We start from the raw sequence: 19787 nt of genomic DNA, 5'->3' as shown, positions 1-19787 counted from the left end.
GTGCAAGGATGGGCGTGCAAGGTGCACGTGTGCAAGGATGGGTGTGCTAGGTGCACATGTGTGCAAGGATGGGCATGCAGTGCGCACACATGTAAGGATGGGTGTTCAGTGTGCACACGTATGCAAGGATGGGTGTGCAAGGATGGGTGTGCTAGGTGCACACATGTGCAGGGATGGGGGTGCAATGTGCACGCATGTGCAAAGATGAGTCTGCAAGGTGCACACGTGTGCAAGGATGGGTGTGCAGTGTGCAAGGATGGGCGTACTAGGTGCACACATGTGCAAGGATGGGCATGCAATGTGCACATGTGTGCAAGGATGGGCGTGCAAGGTGCCCTCCCTTGTGAGGTCGTTCCCACCACAATGTCCCACCAGCCCAGCTCCCTTGCGAGGTCATTCCCACCACGGGTGTCCCACCAACACTTCCCGCCTGGATAAACCCTTTTTGGGGCATCCGAGCATTCCCGCCCCAGGGACCACCTGAGCACACCACTCCCGCGTCTTCCTCGTGGTTGCAGTTATGGACTCCCCAGCTGCTCAGGCTGCACTGGGAGAAGGTGGTCTCCGTGCCGGTGCACTCCACGTTGTCCAGCCAGATGGGGTCCAGCCCAGGCCCGAAGTGAGCTGCTTGGGGGGCTGCCACGGCCGTCCCGCAGCCCAGCTGCCGGCACAGCACCTTGGCATCCTTCAGATCCCAGCTGTCATCGCAGACCGTCCCCCACTGCTGCGCGTGGAGCACCTCGACTCTGCCAGCGCAGCGGTTTGGGCCGTCGGCCAGGCGGACCTGCACCTCCTTCGTGACGTTGGCATCTGCCAGAAGAAATGTGGTCAGGAAGTGAGAAGGGGGCACCCATCACCTTGCTAAAAAAAAAAAATAAAAATATCCGCAAACCAGAAGCCCGAGTGCAAATATAGAGTTGTGATGGTTCTCCCCCAGTAAGGGATGCAACTCCATAACCCTTCCAGAGGAACGTGGCTGTAGGGATGGACTTGAGATGGACTTTGCTCTTGGGAGACAGCCCCCCCCCGCCCCAGCCCCGCAGTGCTGCCTTCAGCTCTGGGGTCCCCAACACAAGAAAGACATGGAGCGGCTGGAGTGAGTCCAGAGGAGGCAACAGAGATGATGTGAGGGCTGGAGCACCTCTGCTATGGAGACAGGCTGGGAGAGTTGGGACTGTTCAGCCTGGAGAAGAGAAGGCTCCGGGGAGACCTTCCAGCACCTTCCAGTACCTAAAGGGGCTACAGGAAAGCTGCAGAGGGGCTTTGGGCACGGGCGTGGAGTGACAGGACACGGGGCAATGGATTTAAACTGAAAGAGGGGAGATTTCGATGGGATCTAAGGAAGAAATTCTTCCCTCTGAGGGTGCTGAGACACTGGCACAGGTTGCCCAAAGAAGCTGTGGCTGCCCCTTCACTGGCAGTGTTCCAGGCCAGGTTGGATGGGGCTTTGAGCAACCTGGTGTAGTGGAGAGTGTCCGTGACCGTGGCAGGGGGGTTGGAACTAGATGATCTTGAAGGACGCTTCCAACCCAAACCATTCTGATTCTTCGTGCCCTAAGCTGGTGGTGTCACCCCATGTGAGCATGTGGACCAGACAACAGAGAGCAGGTGGGGATGGGATTTGGGGTCAGGTGGTCCCCTCGAGGTGGGGCTTGGCCGCTTAGTGCCCCAAGAAGGGGATGAAGGTTTCGAAGAGATGTTGGTCATGATTGGGGTGGGAACCTGCTGCTGGGCTGGGGACAAGCCTGGCCCCCCTCCCCAAAACCCCATGCCTTCCCAGGGCCATCATCACCCCAGGGGCAGCTGGATGGACCCTCCCATCCCGTCCTCTCCGATGCCATTGCACAGGATGGGATGTACCAGAGCACACCACGCCGGCGTCCTCTCCGTGGTTGCAGTTGTTCTGCCCCCAGGGCTGGGCCCGGCACTGGGCGAGATTGTCTTCGCTCCCGGTGCAGCTCAAGTCGTCCAACCAGATGTGCCCCATCCCCTGCCCGAAGCGAGCCCGGCCGTGGGCCCCCGTGGCCCTGCCGCAGCCCAGCTGCCGGCACACCACCGCGGCGTCGTTCAGGTCCCAGCCGTCATCGCAGACCGTCCCCCACTGCCCGGCGTGGAGCACCTCCACCCTCCCGGCACAGCGGTTCGGCCCCTCTGCCAGGCGGACCTCTGCCACCTCCGCCCTGGGCGGCTCTGCGGGCAGAGAAGCAGCTGATGCGGCATTGGAGATGAGGAGGGACTTTGTGGGGTGCAAACCCCGGACAGATGCCCAGCCACGGTGGGACAGGAGGACAGAGGACCCTTCCTGCAGAGATGTGCAAGCAGGCACAGCCCTTGGGGCTCCATGAGCACTACCAGGCACCTACGTTTGACCTCCTGACTTGGTCCCTGATGGTGAAGGGGAGAAATAAATCCCTTTTCTTGGAGCCTTGCTGGGACCCAGTAGAGTCCTGGTGCAGCCCACATCCCAAACCAGCCGTCAAAGTCCTTTTTTCCCCCCTTCATGCTCAGCTGTGCAAAGGGGTGGTTGGATCGGGGCAGCTACGGGGATGTGGGGATGGGGTCCAACACTGTCTGCCAAGAGGATGAGCCCCTATGCTTTAAAAATCCTCCTGCAGCCAACGCTTCTGAGGTCGGGTTGGAGAAGTTGAGACTTGTTTGCGTGGGAAGGTGGAGGGGACACTCCAGGCTATGCTTTTAGGACCCCGCAGGAAGGCGCATCACCTGAGCAGACCACGCCGGCGTCCTCTTCGTGGGTGCAGCTGTGGATTCCCCAGGACCTGGCCCGACACTCCGTGAGAGTGCTCTCCACCCCGGCGCAGGCAACCCCGTCCAGCCAGATGGGATCATGGCCCCTCCCGAAGGATGCTCCTCCCGGGGCCGCCACGGCCGCCCCGCAGCCCAGCTGCCGGCACACCACGGCCGCGTCGCTCGAGTCCCAGCCGTTGTCGCAGACGGTCCCCCACTGCTGGTTGTGAAAGACCTCCACCCTCCCGGCGCAGCGGTGGGGGCCATCCACCAGCCGGATCGTCGATGCGGTGGCTGCACCGGCGTCTGGAAGCGCTGGAGAAACATCATGACGGGTTGCGGACAAGTGCAGTGCTGGTGGCAACGCCTGGGGCTGGGGCGAAAGGACTCCCCACCCCAGGAAGGGCTTGACCATCCCCCTGCGGCATCAACCCGAGACACCGAGATGTGGGATGGACCCCTCCCTGGACCCCCAGGACCTGCCGTGTTTCAGGACCAGGACGTACCTGAGCACACCACACCGGCGTCTTCTCCGTGGTTGCAGTTGCTCTGCCCCCAGGGACGGGCTTGGCACTGGGCGAGAGCGTCCTCGCTCCCAGTGCAGCCCACATCGTCCAGCCAGATGCGCCCCATCCCCTGCCCGAAGCGAGCCCGGCCGGGGGCTGCCTCCGCTCTGCCGCAGCCCAGCTGCCGGCACACCACCGCGGCATCGTTCAGGTCCCAGCTGTCGTCGCAGACCGTCCCCCACTGCTCAGCGTTGAGCACCTCCACCCTCCCGGCACAACGGTGTGGTCCATCCGCCAGCCGCAGGCTGGCTGAGCTGGCGTTGCCTGCTTTTGTGGAGAGGGAATCATAGAACGGGTTGGGTTGGAGGGGACCTTCAAGATCATCTCGTTCCAGCCCCCTGCCATGGTCACAGACACCTTCCACTACACCAGCTTGCTCAAAGCCTCATCCCATTGAACACTTCCAGGGATGGGGTGTCCACAACTTCTCTGGGGCTGTAGGGTGCTGATGGCTGCCCCGGGGCTGTAGACTCGCTGAACAGTTTGGGTTGGAAGGGGCTTTTGAAGACCATCTAGTCTGACTCCTCTTCCATGGGCAGGAACATCTTCCAGTGGATTAGATTGCTCAAAGCCCCGTTCAACCAGACGTTGAATGCTTCCAGTACAGACTCACAGAACAGTTTGGGTTGGAAGGGACCTCAAAGATCATCCAGTTCCAACCCCCCTGCTGTGGGCAGGGACACCCTCCACTACACCAGGTTGCTCAAAGCCTCATCCAACCTGGCCTGGAACATTTCCAGGGATGGGGCAGCCACAGCTTCTCTGGGCAACCTGTTCCAGTGGCTCACCAGCCTCATCATCAAACATTTATTCTTTGTGTCCCATCTAAATTTACACTCTTTTGAAATAAAACCTTTGCCACTGGTCCTGTCACTACAGGCCTTGGAAAAAGTCTCTCTCTGTTTTTCTTATAAGCCCTCTGTAAGTATTGAAAAGCTGCTGGAAGGTCTCCTGGAGCCTTCTCCAGGCTGAACAACCCCAACTCTCGGCCTTTCTCCATAGGTCGTTTAGGTTGGAAAAGACCTTTAAGACCATCAAGTCCAACCATTAACTCTGCCAAGTCCCCACTAAACCATGTCCCTCAGCACCACATCCACATGTCTTTTAAATATCTCTGGGAATGGCAACTCAACCATTCCCTGGGCAGCCTGTTCCAGCCTAGGAGAGGTGTTCCAGCCCTCTGGCCATTTTTGTGACCTCCTCTGGACCCCATCTAACATGTCCAGGTCTTTCTTGTGTTGAGGACCCCAGAGCTGGACGCAGTACCATAGGTGGGGTCCCACCAGAGCAGAGCAGAGGGGCAGAATCCCCTCCCTTGACCTGCTGGCCATGCTCCTTTTCATGCAGCCTAGGATACGGTTGGCTTTCTGGGCTGCCAGTGCACACTGCCACCTCAAGTCCAACTTGCCATCCACCAGTATCCCCATCCCTTCTCTGCTCTCAGTCCCATCATGCCCCAGTCTGTTCTGATACTGAGGGTTGCCTCGACCCAGGTGCACTTGGCCTTGAGGTGAAGGTCCAGGAGGTACAAGAAGCTCCTACACCAGCCCTGCACCCAGCATCTCCTCCGCAGTGGTCCCTCTGCCTGCCCCTGGGTCCCAGCAGGAGCTCTGCCTCCGGCTGTCCCCGTGCCAGCTCTCACCTGCACACACCACGCCGGCGTCCTCCCCGTGGTGGCAGTTGTGGACGCCCCACGTCTTGACTCGGCACTCGGATAAGTCCGTTTCCTCCCCCGTGCAGCTCACGTCGTCCAGCCAGATGGGGCCGGCTCCCCAGCCGAAGCGAGCGGAGCCGGGGGCTGAGAGCGCCGCGCCGCAGCCCAGCTGCCGGCACACCACCGCCGCGGCGCGCAGGTCCCAGCTGTCATCGCAGACCGTCCCCCACTCGTTGTTGTAGAACACCTCGACCCTCCCAGCGCACTCGCTCAGACCACCTGCCAGGCGAAGCCTGGGGACGCTGGCAATGCCCGAGCCTGGAAGACACCCGAAACTGGGCGTGACTGGGGTATGCTTGGGTGCCCTAAGAGCTACTGGGCTGGAGAAGGCAGGACATCCCTGCGGTGCTGCTGGATGACATTGCTGGGGTGAGCTTGTGCGTCCCTTGTTGTAGAATCATGGAATGGTTTGGGTTGGAAGGGACCTCAAAGACCATCCAGTTCCAGGCCCCTGCCATGGGCAGGGACACCCTCCACTACACCAGGTTGCTCAAAGCCTCATCCAACCTGGCCTTGAGCACCTCCAGGGATGAGGCATTTTAAATCCTTTATCAGAGACTTGCAGCAAAGTGAGCACAGGGTTTTTGGAGGGTGGAAGGAGCTGCAGACCACCAGCTGTACCCTGAGGGTGGTCGCACCCTGGTTCAGAGGTGGGGACAGGAGAACACGGACATGTTTCCACCTGAGGAACACTGTGCTGGGAAGAAGGGATGCACAAAGATCCTTCCCAACATTTCTCTGTGCTTTCCTTCCCCCTCGCTTGGAAGCTGCATCACCGAGGTTCACCTGACGAGACCCACCTCTTGCCCTAGAGGAAATGGCAAGGGGTCTTTTTCGGGTTGCCCCTGTCCTGACTGCTTCTGACTGCCCCTTTGACCTGTCCGTGAAGGTTGGTCAGAGGCTGGAGTGGGAGCTGAAAAGCGGGGCATGACATGAAAGCAGCTGGTTCCAGCCCATCTTCCTGCATTTCTCTGCACATCTTGGGCTTTCACAGTGCCAGCAGCGCCAGACCCTCCACCTGCTCTCGAGCCAGGGCAGGGCACGGTCGCATCTGCTGCCGCTCAAGCAGGACCAAAGCACCCTCCAGCCGCTGCTCCCGAAGGGCGCAGGTGCTTCGTCCCATGAAGATGTCTCAGACACTTCCAGTGGTACCAGACTCCAAGGTACATCCTAAGCCATGCTGCTTTTTCCCCAGCATATCGTTATTTTTCCATGTTTTGAACACAGTTATTTTAACGTGGTTTCTACCAGTCTGGGCAATTTGTTGGCCAACTGGATCCCAACCTGTTCCCAGCCTGCAGAAGGACGGCGCTTGGTCCATCCTACAGGTGTGGTGAGGGTTACCTGAGCACACAACGCCGGCATCTTCCACATGGTTACACGCGTGGTGCCCCCAAGGCTTGACCGGGCATTCGGCGAGGGTGGCTTCTGTCCCGAGGCAACGCACCCCATCGAGCCAGATGGGGCCGGATCCTTGCCCAAACCCAGATAAACTCAGGGCCGACACGGCCGCCCCGCAGCCCAGCTGCCGGCACACCACGGCCGCGTCGCTCAGGTCCCAGCCGTCATCGCAGACGGTCCCCCACTGCTGGCTGTGAAACACCTCCACCCTCCCGGCGCAGCGGTGGGGGCCGTTGACCAGCCGCAGGGCTTCTGAGCTCCCCGGGTCCACGTCTGCAAACAGAACTGGAGGACAATAAATCCCAGCCAGAAATACCTGCCTGTGCAGTGGCTGGCAGCACGGTGGACTTCTCCTTGCACGCGGTCTTGCAAGGTCTCCATCAGCACGTAGTGTTTCTGCTGCTGCTGCAGCCTGGGCTTGCAGCCACAAACACCTTTTGGGGAAAAACCTGGTAGGACCGTGACTGTGAACCTGGTGAGGTTACTGAGGAGCTCCCATGGTGTGAGCATCCTCATGGGGACAAGCGAGGAGGAAACAGGTGCATTGTGCACCTGAGCAAGAAATGGTTTGGTGAAAAGACTCCCCGAGGACTAGAGGTTGTGCAGTAGCATGGATCAAAAAAAATCCCATGGGAGCAGCTGCAGCCCTGGCGTGCCAAGGCTCTTTGGAGGCTCTTTGCGTGTGATGGAAAGCCTGCGTCTACAGGCTTGGGATTTTTGGGAATCCCAGGCTTGGGATTTCCAAGCACTTTGCCTGACGGAAGCCAGGGACTGGTAGACCTCAAAACAGAAAACACCTCGTGCTCCCTGGTGGGACTGCAGGAAAAAAGGGTGGTTGAATCAGGTCAAGGAGGAGCTGGATGGGTGAATTTGGTCCGACTGCGTGGCCTCCCCCAGGGGAGGGACCGATCCCGGACTCACCGCCACTGACCTGCGGCCGCAGAGCACGTGACGCCTGCGTGCCCCCTCGACTTGCAGCTCTTGGTGCCCCACAGCTTGACCTTGCATTCTAAGAGGGCCCCCTCCATCCCAGTGCACTCCACTCCATCCACCCAGATCGGGCCATCTCCTGTCCCAGGCTGGGCGGACCCCACGGCCGAGCGCGCCGCGCCACAGCCCAGCTGCCGACACACCACGTGGGCTTCGGCCAGGTCCCAGCCATCCGTGCAGACACCTCCCCAGTGCTGATCATGGAACACTTCCACTCTCCCAGAGCACGAGTCTGAGCCGTTCGCCAGGCGGAGGCTTCTGAGGTCAGAAATGCCCGATCCTGCAACATCGGAGAGCACACACATGTCAAGGAGATACCTCCTGCCCCGTGAAACCTCCGGCGCTGGCAATGGGTTTATGTCAGAGTCCAAGCAGCCCTGGGGGTCAAGGATGCTCTTGTGGCAACACCTTGTGGATCAAGGATGCTCTGGCGACGACAGAGAGGGCAGACCTTTGAGATGTAGTGTGAACTGGTCCAAGTGGTGCCCAAGGCTCGATCAGCATGGGCTTGACCAGACTATAGAATCATGGAACCATGGAATGGTTTGGGTTGGAAGGGACCTCAAAGATCATCCAGTCCCAACCCCCCTGCTATGGGCAGGGACACCCTCCACTACACCAGGTTGCCCAAAGCCTCTTCCACCAGGATGGAGCAGGAGGGGCTGTATTCAAAGCAAAGAGTTTCCAGGCTGGCTGCACGCTGCTCCTGCGTCGCGAGCCCCTTGCACCCGTCGGGGAAAGCAGAGTCTTCCCACTGCTGGAAGACCCACGTTAAGGTTTGCTGCGGTGCTCCCAGTGCCGCGACGCGCGGCGGTTACCTGCGCACACCACGCTGGCATCTTCTCCGTGCTCACATCTGTGGATGCCCCAGCCTCTGGACCTGCATTCCGAGAGGGCGGCCTCCGTCCCCGCGCAGTGCACGTCGTCCAGCCAGATGGGTCCCTGTCCCTGCCCGAAGTGAGCCCGCCGTGGGGCCGATATCACCGCCCCGCAGCCCAGCTGCCGGCACACCACTTTGGCATCCGTGAAGTCCCAGCTGTCGTGGCACACCGTCCCCCATTTCTCACTGTGAAACACCTCGACTCTCCCAGCGCAGCGACCGGGGCCATCCGCCAGCCGGACTGGGGTGAAGCTGGAAACAGCCGAGCCTGCAGTTGGACACGGAGGTGCTCAGAGCATCCGTCCCCTCCACGGGAGGAGGAGGGACCCTGCGTTTTGGCCTACAGCGTGGTCACGTTGCCTCTGAACCCACGGCATCTCATCCTCATCTCATGGACGAACTTCGCAAAGAGGTTCGGGGTCCTTGACCCAGCAGCAAGTGGGGTGAAGCTGGCACCTTGCTCCCAACTGGGACGGGGGGAAATTACTGGTGTGTCCTGACCCACTGCTAGTGCCGGAGTGACACCCACCTGAGCAGATGGCACTGGCACGCTTTCCATGGCCGCAGCTGCTCTCTGCCCACGGGCTGGCCGGGCATTTCGTGAGGCTCGGCTCCGTCCCCTGGCAGTTCACGTTGTCCAGCCAGACGCGCAGGGGTCCGGCGCCGAACTCCGCTCCCTCCGACGCCGGCAGTGCCGTCCCGCAGCCCAGCTGCCGGCACACAACCTCAGCGTCCTGTTTGTCCCAGCCACGGTCGCAGACGGTTCCCCACTCCTCCTGGTGGAGCACCTCGACTCGGCCAGCGCAGCGGTGCGAGCCGTTTGCCAGCCGGAGGTGAGCCGGATCGGGGATGATCGAGTCTGCAAACATCCGAGGGATTTATTAACGCCTTCAGCTGGCAGCCAGCTTCCCTCCGCGCTTATCCCAGTGCAACTCAGCTCCCAGCCCCTCTTCGAGCTGCCAAAAGCATGGAGGAGGGGAGCACAGGAGGGACCCCCCCCCACCAACCACCCAAAACTCTCCTCAGGATCACCCTGCACCAAAGCATCTCCTTGCACAGGGTGGTCTGCACTGGTCCTGCCTCCTCCCGGACCGCAGTCCCACTCCCTGCAAGAATTGCTCTCTGGACCTGTTGCTTTTGCTGAGCTTCTCTGCAACGAGTTGGTCCAGTCGTTGGAGCCAGAGGGCTCCCAGAGGGGTGGAAAATAGGGGTCCCTGCAGGAATGCCTCCCACCACCTTAAATAAACACCTTGAAATGGGAAGAGCGGCCCCGCGATGGGTCCCTCGGCTGCAGGGAGGGTCTGACAAAACCCCACTGGTTGCTGATGCTGACCCTCGGTCTCACCCAGGGGTGCAGCCCACCCGTCCCGACATCCCCCTCTCCGGCTGTCCTGCGTGGAGCGATGCCAGAAGAGCATGGATCACCTGAGCACACCACGCCGGCATCTTCTCCGTGGTAGCAATTATTGATGCCCCACGGCCGGGCCCGGCAGGCGGACAGCGTGCTCTCCGTCCCCGTGCAGTTCGTCTCATCCATCCAGATGACGCCTTCCCCACGCCCGAACTGGGCCCCCCCAGGGGCTGACAGCGCTGTCCCGCAGTCCAGCTGCCGACAGACCACCTCAGCGTCCAGCAGGTCCCAGTTGTCGTCACACACAGTCCCCCACTGCTTGTCGTGGAACACCTCCACCCTGCCAGCACAGCGGCTGCCGTAGTTCACCAGCCGCACCTGGTCGCCCTCCGAATTTCCTAGAAGAGGGAAATAAGGGGAAAAGCCGGCAAGCCACGAGCTCTGAGTAAGGAAAACTGCCCTGGCACCTTCTCAAGTCACTGGGTGTTGCACCAAGTGCTGCAGGCTCATCGGATCGCCCCCAAAAGGAGTGATTTTGGGGCGAGAGGCCGCGAGCAGCACCACGGCAGCATTTGGAACAGGCTGCCCAGAGAGGTTGTGGAGTCTCCTCCTCTGGAGATGTTCCAAACCTGCCTGGACGCGTTCTTGTGTGATCTGATCTAGGTGGTCCTGCTCTGGCAGGGGGATTGGACTAGATGATCCTTTGAGGTCCCTTCCAATCCCTGACATTCTGTGATTCTGCGATTCTGTGATCCCACACACTGGCTCAGCACTGACCCCTCCAGGAGGATGACCCAAATTTCTCCAGCCGCCCCCAGACACCCCGTGATGGAAATGTCCACGAGGAGGAAATCAAAGCGATGGACCAAGACCCACAACCTCTCGTGCCGCGTTGCTCCCGAGGGGGTTACCTGCACACACCACACCAGCTTCTCTCCCATGGCGACATGTGCTGTTGCCCCGGGGCTTCGTCTTGCACTCCAAGAGGGAAGTCTCCGTGCCCATGCAGCTCACGCTGTCGGGCCACATTTGCCCGGGCCCGTGCCCAAAACGTGACTTGATGGGTGCCGACAGGGCTCTCCCGCAGCCCAGCTGCCTGCAGACCACGCGAGCCTCGGCCAGACCCCAGTCGTCATCGCACAAGGCCACCCAGGCGCCATTGTGGGTGACCTCCACCCTGCCGTCGCAGCGCGTCGAACCGTTGGCAAGGCGGAGCTCGGCGGCCACGGACACCCCTGAAGCTGCCAACGACACGCGAGGGTAAGTCTCCAGGAGAGCCACAGCTGCTTCTGCTCCAGCCTGAGCATCCTCGGTGCATGGTGAGCACCCAGACTGGAGACCCAGCACCCACAATGCTCAGCATCTCACCCAGACTGGAGACCCAGCACCCACAATGCTCAGCATCTTACCCAAACTGGAGACCCAGCACCTGCAACGCTCAGCATCTCACCCAGACTGGAGACCCAGCACCCGCAATGCTCAGCATCTCACCCAGACTGGAGACCCAGCACCCACAATGCTCAGCATCGCACCCAGACTGGAGACCCAGCACCCACAATGCTCAGCATCTTCTGAAAAGTGCATTTTGAGGAGCAGCTTTGCAAAGAGTCTGTTTTGCAAAGTCACTTTCTTGCTCCATGCTGCCCAGCCTGAACGAAAGAGCCGAGCTCCACAGGCATGAAAAATTCCATCAGAAGCCCTTGAAGCCCAGGCGATGCGCGAGACGGACCTGGCCTGGCTGGATGGGCAAGGACTGGGGAGGGCGAGTTACTCCTGCAGAAAGCTTTGCAGGGTACAGCCTAGTTGCCCCCCAGGCTTTGGCATTGGCCCTTGGCCGTCCATGCCCGTGGCTGCCCGTGGCTCCTCCTGCAGCGTGGTGCTGGGTTCACGGCAGCAGGAGGTGGATGAAGGCTTTGCAGGGCGATCCGCCCTGCTGGGGGAGGTGGGTCTGCGCTGGCAGGGGGTGCTGTGGGTGAGCGCCCTTGGTGGGAGTGCAGGAGCCTTCCCACAAACCCGTAGGAAACTCGGAAAAACCTGATGTTGACCCTCTTGCGCCTCGAGGTGAGCGTTACCTGAACATATCACTCCGGCGTCCTCCCCGTGGAAGCAGTTGTTGTCCCCCCATGCGCTGGCCCGGCAGTCGAAGAGGGTGTCCTCGGTGCCGGTGCAGTTGACCTCATCCAACCAAATGGGATCGTGGCCCCTCCCGAAGTGAGCCCCACTGGTGGCCGACAGCGCCGCGCCGCAGCCCAGCTGCCGGCACACCACCGCCGCGTCCGCCAGGTCCCAGCCGTCGTCGCAGACCGTCCCCCACATGTGGTCGTGGAGCACCTCCACCCTCCCGGCGCAGCGGTTGGGGCCGTTGAGCAGCTGGAGGGTGCCCAGGGCAGCGATGGTGGAGTCTGCCGGTGCCCCAAGGGGAACAGTCGGAGAACGGTTGCCCGTCACCGCCGTGCGGCAGGAAGGGCTGCGGGGGTGGAGGCAGCGCGCGGCCGGGTCGCTGCCGTCCAGCGTTACCTGAGCACTCCACGCTGGCGTCCTCCACGTGGTGACAGTTGTGTTCCCCCCATGGCCTGGCTCGGCATTCCGAGAGGTCCCTTTCCTCTCCGGTGCAGTTGACCTCATCCAACCAGATCCGTCCCGTCCCCTCTCCGTACCGAGCTCCGGGTGCCACTGACAGCACCGACCCGCAGCCCAGCTGCCGGCACACGACGCGGCCCTCGGCGGAACTCCAGCTGTCGTCGCACACCGTGCCCCACGTCCCGTTGTGGAACACCTCCACCCGCCCGGCGCAGCGGCCAGGGCCGCCGGCCAGGCGAAGGAAGCCCTCTGGGCTCCCAGCAGCTGCGCCTGCAAAGCCAGGAGGGGAAAGAGAAGGGGAGGTGAAATCCGGGGAGCGCACGGAGCTCGGCTGCTCACGCGTTCGGGATGGCTCCTGCTGCCCAAAAAGGGTTTCAGAGGCGGTGTTGACCGTTCAAATCTGCCCTGGGCATCTCAGATGGTCCCAGGTATCCATTTGTAGGCAACTGAGCCCCATCTCTGCACCAAAGTGCCTGAGTTACCCTCAGTGTGGATCCCACACCCCGAGAACCCTTTTCTTGCTCGTGTAAAAGGCGGAAAAAAACGGGATTTGAGCCTGTGCGTGGTTTTGGACAGGCGGCCAGAAGCAAAGATGTCGCTTCACCATCAATGCCTTGGGCTCCAGCCGCGTGGCAAGCTTGCGGGGGCAAGGGGCCAAGTGCACGAGCTGCGGGTCTTGGCGACGTGCGGGACCCCCGGGGTGAGACTGCTGCTGGTCCCCCTGACCGAAGGGGAGTGTAACCGGTGCGTCACGTGGAGAGCTCAGCTGGGTCAGCAGAAGTGAAGGGCCAGGAGGGACACGACTGCGTTGTGCAAATGAGCATGTTGACCGCGGGCAGTGATTTCCAAAGCGCCCGGGCACCGATCTGGGCGCGGGTCCGACCGCCGGCAGGCGAGGGGCCAGACGTGGCGCTTGGGGAGTCATGGGGGCCGGAAGAAGGGCAAAACAGGCTAAAAATCAAACCGCTGAGTCATTCAGGTGAGGACAACATCTGGGCAGCTGTGGCACGTGGTGTGCAGGCGGGCGTAGCGCGGCTCTTTCGTTCGGGCTGTACAGCGGGGAGCAGAAAAGCATCTTTGCAATGAAGCATCTTTGTAATAAAACGTCTTTGCAATGAAGCATCTTTGCAATGAAGCATCTTTGCAATGAAGCATCTTTGCAATAAAGCATCTTTGCAGTAAAATGTCTTTGCAATGAAGCATCTTTGTAGTAAAATGTCTTTGCACTAAAGTGTCTTTGCACTGAAACATCTTTGCAAAGCCACCCCTCAAAACCTGCTTCTCTGAGGAGGCTGAACCAGATGCGTCACCGCTCTCGGTCTCCAGTTTGCGAGCTCTCCTGCCCCCAGGCCAAGAGCACAGTCCTGACGACGCTGGCTCTTCTGTTTCATCCTCTCCCCGTGCGCCTTCTGCTCTGCTCCCCTGTTTTCAGCAGGAGCCATGAGGCTGCCCTGTGATAAGCAACAAACCAGCTGCAGCTGAGACTTAGCAGAGCTGATGTGTTCCTTGGCGAGTTCCTCGCAAGCACCGCCCGGTTACGTGAGCGTTGAGCGTGGACAAGTCCCAGCCCAGTTGTCTCCAGCCAGGAGATGCTGACTGTCAAAGAGGCAGAAACTGGACTGAAATTTCCAGGAGCAAGATTTCCCAAAACAAGTGGGAAGGTTGTACTGCTGGTGAATAGGTCACCACAGAAGGAGAAAACCCAAGTGAGTCACAGCGAAACTTGAGTTCCGAGAGCAGTGGTACGAACTGCCCTTTGGTGGCACAAGCTTAGAATCACAGAATGGTAGGGGTTGGACCGCAAAGATCATCCAGTTCCAACCCCCCTGCCGTGGGCAGGGACACAAACTTAGCAACTAATCAGTCTGGAGATTAAGACCAAATCCCGACCAGAAGGGAAGGCACGTTCCCAATCTTACTGCAAACCTGATCAGAAGGTGAGTGTTTCTCCTCGTGCCCTTTGTAAAGGTGAAACAGCACTAAGGAGGTGGCCCAAATCAAATAACCAGCTTCTGCTCCGAGTTGGGGCGGCTTGGGCAAAGCCCTGAGCCTGCTCTTAACCAGTTCCAAACCATCGATGCACGATATTGCTCTTGCAGCAGAACTCTTCCCCATCCTTGTGCCAACGTCTGACAGCAAACCGTGCCTGCAGATAAGGGGCCTGTAGGGTTTGCGGTTCCCTGGGGCTCTGCCTGAGCCCGAGGGTCATGTCTCTGGCCAGAATCTTGTCTGTCTGCCCTGCTAGCCCAAAAATAGAATCATAGAATCATGGAATGGTTTGGGTTGGAAGGGACCTTCAAGAGCATCTAGTTCCAGCCCCCCTGTCATGGGCAGGGTCACCCTCCACTACACCAGGTTGCTCAAAGCCCCATCCAACCTGACTTTGAACTCTTCCAGGGGTGAGGCAGCCACAGCTTCTCTGGGCAACCTGTTCCAGTGCCACAGCACCCTCAGAGGGAAGAATTTCTTCCTTAGATCCCATCAAAATCTCCCCTCTTTCAGTTTAAAGCCATTGCCCCTTGTCCTGTCACTCCACGCCCTTGTAAAAAGGGGCTACATAATTAAAATTTTATATTATATATAAAAGGGGGCTATAAAATATTCAGTTCCTTGTGCTGCACAGCCACAAGCCACCCAGCCTTATCCTGGCAGCGTGGCTCCCTCCTTGCTCACCTCTCCACCGTACGGGGAGCTGCCCTGTTGAGAGCACAGTGGTGTTGAGCTTGGCCAAGCCCCCTCCGTGCTGCAGCACCGGGAGTTCGCCGTCTGTGGTCTGGGATAAGCTGAGATTAAAGCGGGACAGGAGGCCACGGCCAGCTGTGAGACAGCTTCAGGACACAAAGCCAGGCACACTTCCCTCCGCTCTTGCAACGCTCGTGGGCCTTTAATTGTGGGGCAAAACCACGTCTGCAGAAGCACGCGAGCAATGTATGGTTCTCGGGGTGTAGCAGAGGCAGCTGAGCTCCCAACTTCCTGTGAAAAACCTTTCTCCCACCTCCAAAGCCATGACAAGCCATTCCCCCCCTGCCCTGGACCCCCAAGAGAAACCCAGGACCCCTGACCAGCCTCTGGTGTGCTCCGTGAAGTGCCAGCTGAGCAGGCTGGACAAGCTGACGTGGCCGATGGGCTTGCAGTCAGCAGCGAAGGCAAATGCCACTCACCCCAAAGGCATGCCAGCAGGAGAAGGGTCCCCATGCTCTTGACCCCACCAAGGGTGAGCTGGTGTCTGTCCCTGGGGCGGCTGGACGAGAGATGGAGACCACCAGGCATCCCCATATTCGCAGCCTGGCCACGAGCTGGAGAGGACTGTCCTTGTGGGAGATGCCAGCTGAGCCTGGTGTCCCACTGGCCAACTGGGAGAGCAAACTGGGACTCCTGCAGTGTGCCCTCCTCTTCCTCTGCCCTGCTCCCCGCTGAGAGTTTCACATCCTGTGAAGCTCTGCCAGGAGGTGACCCATTGCCCCATGCAGCGGCCACTCTTGTCATGGGCTTGCGAAACAGCGAGCTGTTCTGGGAACACACAGAGCAAACAAAACTCTCGACACGCGTGTCCCATCTCGTACGTGCCAGCCGCTGTCAGCACCGTGGCTGCCCTGGTACAAGATCCCGATTTTCGACAAGCGAGATCAAGCCTTTATGCACAGAGCCGGGGAAATACAGAATCGTGGAATGGTTGGGGTTGGAAGGGACCTCAAAGACCATCCAGTTCCAGCCCCCCTGCCATGGGCAGGGACACTCTCCACTACACCAGGTTGCCTAAAGCCTCATCCAACCTGGCCTAGAACACTGCCAGGGACGGGGCAGCCACAACTTCTCTGGGCAACCTGTGCCAGTGCCTCACCACCCTCAGAGGGAAGAATTTCTGCCTTAGATCTAATCCAAATCTCCCCTCTTTCAGTTTAAATCCATTGCCCCAGGTCCTGTCACTCCACGCCCGTGTCCAAAGCCCCTCTCCAGCTTTCCTGTAGCCCCTTTAGGTACTGGAAGGCTGCTCTAAGGTCTCCTCAGAGCCTTCTCTTCTCCTTCTACTTTAGCTTCATAAGAAAGTGTCTGGTTGGGTTTTGGGGGGTGAGGGACCATCCACTGCAAGAAAATAGGTCAGTAAAGACTGTGAATGGCTTTAACGTGGAGGCTGGAGCCAGCGCCTACACTGGAGCCTTCTGCCATCAGGAGAGGCTGAGCACTATCTGTGATGAGAAAGGGTCTCGCCCACACCTTGCGGTGCTTTGAACGGCTCGGTTGGATTTGGAAAACATGGGGAACTGTCATTCCCTTATCCTACTATGGCTGCACTTGTAGGACCTCAAGGGTCCCCTTTGGATTAGCAGTTGGCTTCCCAGTTGCTGTTATGCAGATGATGCTCCAGGCATGTCCCCTGCAAATCACTGCCTCCAGCACGTCCCGAGATGCCGAGAAGATGGAAGAGTTTCCTGGTGGCACACTGAAGTTGTGCGAGGAAAGAACGCAAAGCCGGAGCAGCGTGTCACTGGGAAAAAAGTTACTTTTGCAAAAGTGTCATCAAGTTAACATCGCTCGTTGCTCTGCTTGGGAGGGTTCAGACTGGGGCGGGTGCTGTGCTGGTGGCGCATTGAAGATGGGGCTGGCATTGGGCAAGGAGTTGACTCCTGCCAGAGAAGGGGTGGATGGTTCTGGCTCTGTGTGTGCCAAAACAAGAAGCAAAACTGGAGCATGTAGTGGGAAGAAGACAGCACGGCCAGGAAGGTCTCAGGCTGAGTTTAACTGGTTCAGCCTGGCAAAACCTGGGACGGGGGTAGAGTGGGGAGCAGATTGCTGCCTGTAGGACGATCAAACAGGAGCAGCCCAGACCCCAGAGGCATGTGGAGCTAGGGCTGAAGACCAAGAGGAAAACAGAACCTTTTGTACGAAACAAAGGATGAGCTGGTGGAAATCAGGCTGGAAAGGAGTCGATACTCATCTGCTAAAAAGCAGAGCATGGGCAAGGTGGCGGCGTTCGTTTGTACCAGGGCTCAGCGAGTCCAAGGACTTTGTTCCTCTTTGCAAACAAACAGGAGAGCAGCAAAGAGGCTCCCGACACCGACCACGGCGGGAATGCCGGGAACTGCCCTAGCCTGACGCGGCTGACGCAGCTCCGGGCAAAGGCGTTTCTGCTGGGACCAAAAAAGGTCAGTTTGAACAAACAGCCGCTCCGGGATTGAGTCATGGTCCTACGTCCCTTCTGCTCCTTTTAAATTTGGGTGCTGTGTCACCCTGGCAAGTCTGAAAAAACCCTTTCCTGAGATACTGCAGTCCCTGCAGAGCATCTCTGCAGAGCAGCCCACGGCCTGAGCTCGGATCGAGCAGGTGCTGGTCCTGCATGCTGGAGCCATGGAGAGCCCCAGCTCATCCCACCTTTATTACAAAGACCTTCTCAAAACGTTGCACATATTTCATTGCATAAAACTGGGTCCAAGCTCCTGTTTTCCCCTATTCTGAGGACACTCCACCCAGAGATAGAAGAAGTCCCGGGCCTTCGATGCAAACTTTGGAACAGGCAAGGCTGGAGTACCTGGTCTGCTGGGGCGGCTAGCAGGAAGATGAGAAACTTTGGGTGCTAGCAGGAAGATGAGAAACCTTGAAGTCCCAGGAGTTCTGGATGTCCAAGGAGGAGCAGAAGATGACCAGATGATCTTTAAGGTCGCTTCCAACCCAAATCATTGTATGATTCTACGATTCTATGACCTTGTGTCCATGCGTTGACAGGAGACACCCAACCAGGGGGCTTAGGACAAGTAGCAAGACACAAACTAGTCACAGGTTGCCAGCTGCTGGCTGGGAGAGGAGAGGTGGGAGGCTAGACCTGAAGGATATTGAAACACATGCTGTGACTCTTTCATCACGCATGTCCTCGCCATGCTTCCTCTTGCATCAGCTCTTCCCTTCCGTGCCCTTGTGTGGATATCAGCTCGGCTCGCACCTTCATCACAACCTGGTCAAGTTTGTGGTCCCTTCATTCCCTCCCCATGGCACTGGGACATTCCTATGACCATGGCCCCTCCTGTCTTCATCAGGGAGCCTACAGTCACTACTGACCCCAGAACCCTCCCATAGTCACTGCTGACCCCAGGACCCCCCTCATAGTCAGTGTTGACTCGAGGATGGTTTGAGGTCGTGGATGGTTTGGGGCTCAGACCTGACTCCATGGATTGTTCCATTAGGAACGTGACTCTTCCTTGTTGGTGGCCAGGACTGTATCTCACCCAACATTAGCAGTCAAGAGTCTCCTGTATCTGACCCGATCATCTACAGCCTGTCTAAAGCCAAGGAGCACATTCTTCCACCACTTCCCCTCGCCAATCACTCCGTATCCCTGAACCTGTAGAGCGCTGCGTTCTCGTTCCTTCAGGTTTCAGAGTTTTTACTGGTATTCAAAAGTGAATCGAATAAATACAACGGGAGAGGGACTTCTCGCCCTGTTCTGGACAGGCTGTGAAGTGTCCCTTGTTTTGCAAAAGCGATTGTGGACAGTGCAGCAGAGCACCTTGCTCACTTGCTCCTGGATCAGGACGTTATCCTGACTTCCGTGGGAGATCAGGGGAAAAGGTGTGATCCCGTTGGGAATGCGGTGAGCGCAATGGCACCAGGCACTGCTGCAGATGACTCTGCAGGGGGCTATAGGGGGCTCTAGGGCTGGGAATAGGGATTATAGAGGTTGTAGGGCTGGGAAGAAGAGGAGTCTGCACAGATGGGGTTAGGATGCTGGAGCCTATCTGGAGGACCACATAGGGGTTATTCCAAGACCTTGCTTGGAGACTGAGGGGCTTTGCAGGGCTGCATGGAGGAACTGGGACCCACAGAGGCTCAGCGCGGTGACCTGGGGGCTATGGGGCACATGGGGCAGGGGTCTCCGGAGGCTCTGCCGGAGGGCAGATCTTCTCTGCTGATCATCACAGCGGCTGCTCTGCTCTTCTGGCTCCACAGAACGGGGTCGTCTGAGGTCCTGAGGGAGCCTTGCCTTTGGCACGAGGAGCGTGGCTGCCTAAGCCTCGGATGATATCCTGTCGTCCTCTGTCTTCTTTATAAGTGGCTTGTCTGCAAAACGAAGGAGTAGGGTGATGCCTGGAGGGTGTAAACCCCAGCCCCATGTTGGGGTGCGTCCCTGCTGGCCAGGAGCGCAACCAGCTCCACAAGCAGGCCAGGTGCACCATGTCCTGTGCTCCTGCTCTTACTTTGGGAGCTTCCAGCCCGTCTTCCACACCTCTTCCACAGGTATAGGACCAACAGCGTCCCGCAGAGCATCGTCCCCGTACCGAGCAGGCCTGCCAGCACTGAGCAGGACTGTACAAGGTCTGCAAGAAGAGTGAAGCCCAGAGGGGGCTGGCTGACCCTCTCTGCCCCTCTCACCCTTTCCTTCTGCTGCACATTTCTGGAGACCTGCAACATCCTCCCTTGCTGCCCTCCCAGGGGCTGGGGCTGAACCTCATCAGCAGGACTGACATCCCACCCTCAGCAGGAAGGTGAGTGCATGGACACCCTCCTCATTGGGCTAATGCATGGACACTGGGGATGCTTGGATCTCCACGCCCACCAAGATGCCTTCAC

General features: G+C 59.0%; 3 protein-coding genes across 3 annotated transcripts in view; 1 reads left to right on the top strand and 2 right to left on the bottom strand.

Moving 5' to 3' along the window:
* The window catches only part of LOC104380737 (scavenger receptor cysteine-rich domain-containing protein DMBT1-like), a 96652-nt gene that overhangs the window by 49163 nt on the left and 27702 nt on the right, over positions 1-19787 (top strand).
* LOC104375815 (scavenger receptor cysteine-rich domain-containing protein DMBT1) overlaps positions 1-19787 on the bottom strand; it is a 32759-nt gene that overhangs the window by 1698 nt on the left and 11274 nt on the right. Inside the window, exons 7-15 of the mRNA XM_086631001.1 lie at positions 12152-12497; positions 11720-12114; positions 11373-11376; positions 6370-6683; positions 4954-5283; positions 3252-3578; positions 2702-3060; positions 1861-2173; positions 481-810 (exon numbers count right to left, since the gene is read on the bottom strand). Coding sequence (XP_086487127.1) covers positions 481-810; positions 1861-2173; positions 2702-3060; positions 3252-3578; positions 4954-5283; positions 6370-6683; positions 11373-11376; positions 11720-12114; positions 12152-12497 — 2718 coding nt within the window. The remainder of the gene's footprint in view (positions 1-480; positions 811-1860; positions 2174-2701; positions 3061-3251; positions 3579-4953; positions 5284-6369; positions 6684-11372; positions 11377-11719; positions 12115-12151; positions 12498-19787) is intronic.
* Positions 7344-11286, bottom strand: LOC147525799 (scavenger receptor cysteine-rich domain-containing protein DMBT1-like). Its single transcript, XM_086630994.1, has 6 exons — positions 11274-11286; positions 10507-10888; positions 9722-10002; positions 8826-9155; positions 8235-8564; positions 7344-7696 (listed from the first exon to the last, which is right to left on the bottom strand). Exons 1-6 carry the CDS (start codon positions 11284-11286, stop codon positions 7344-7346), a joined length of 1689 nt encoding a protein of 562 aa, XP_086487120.1.

Source organism: Tauraco erythrolophus, unplaced genomic scaffold (genome assembly GCF_009769465.1).
Source record: "Tauraco erythrolophus isolate bTauEry1 unplaced genomic scaffold, bTauEry1.pri scaffold_66_arrow_ctg1, whole genome shotgun sequence".
NCBI classification, from domain to species: domain Eukaryota; kingdom Metazoa; phylum Chordata; class Aves; order Musophagiformes; family Musophagidae; genus Tauraco; species Tauraco erythrolophus.
The sequence above is the reverse complement of the archived record's forward strand: the minus strand, read 5'-3'. Positions and strand labels throughout refer to the sequence as shown.

Coding starts and splice junctions, on each gene's coding strand:
- LOC147525799 (XM_086630994.1), bottom strand. Junction 10,003..10,506: donor GTTGTGGGTCTTGGTCCATC/GCTTTGATTTCC, acceptor GAACTACGGCAG/CCGCTGTGCTGGCAGGGTGG. Junction 9,156..9,721: donor TGCCGGCGTGGTGTGCTCAG/GTGATCCATGCT, acceptor GGATGTTTGCAG/ACTCGATCATCCCCGATCCG.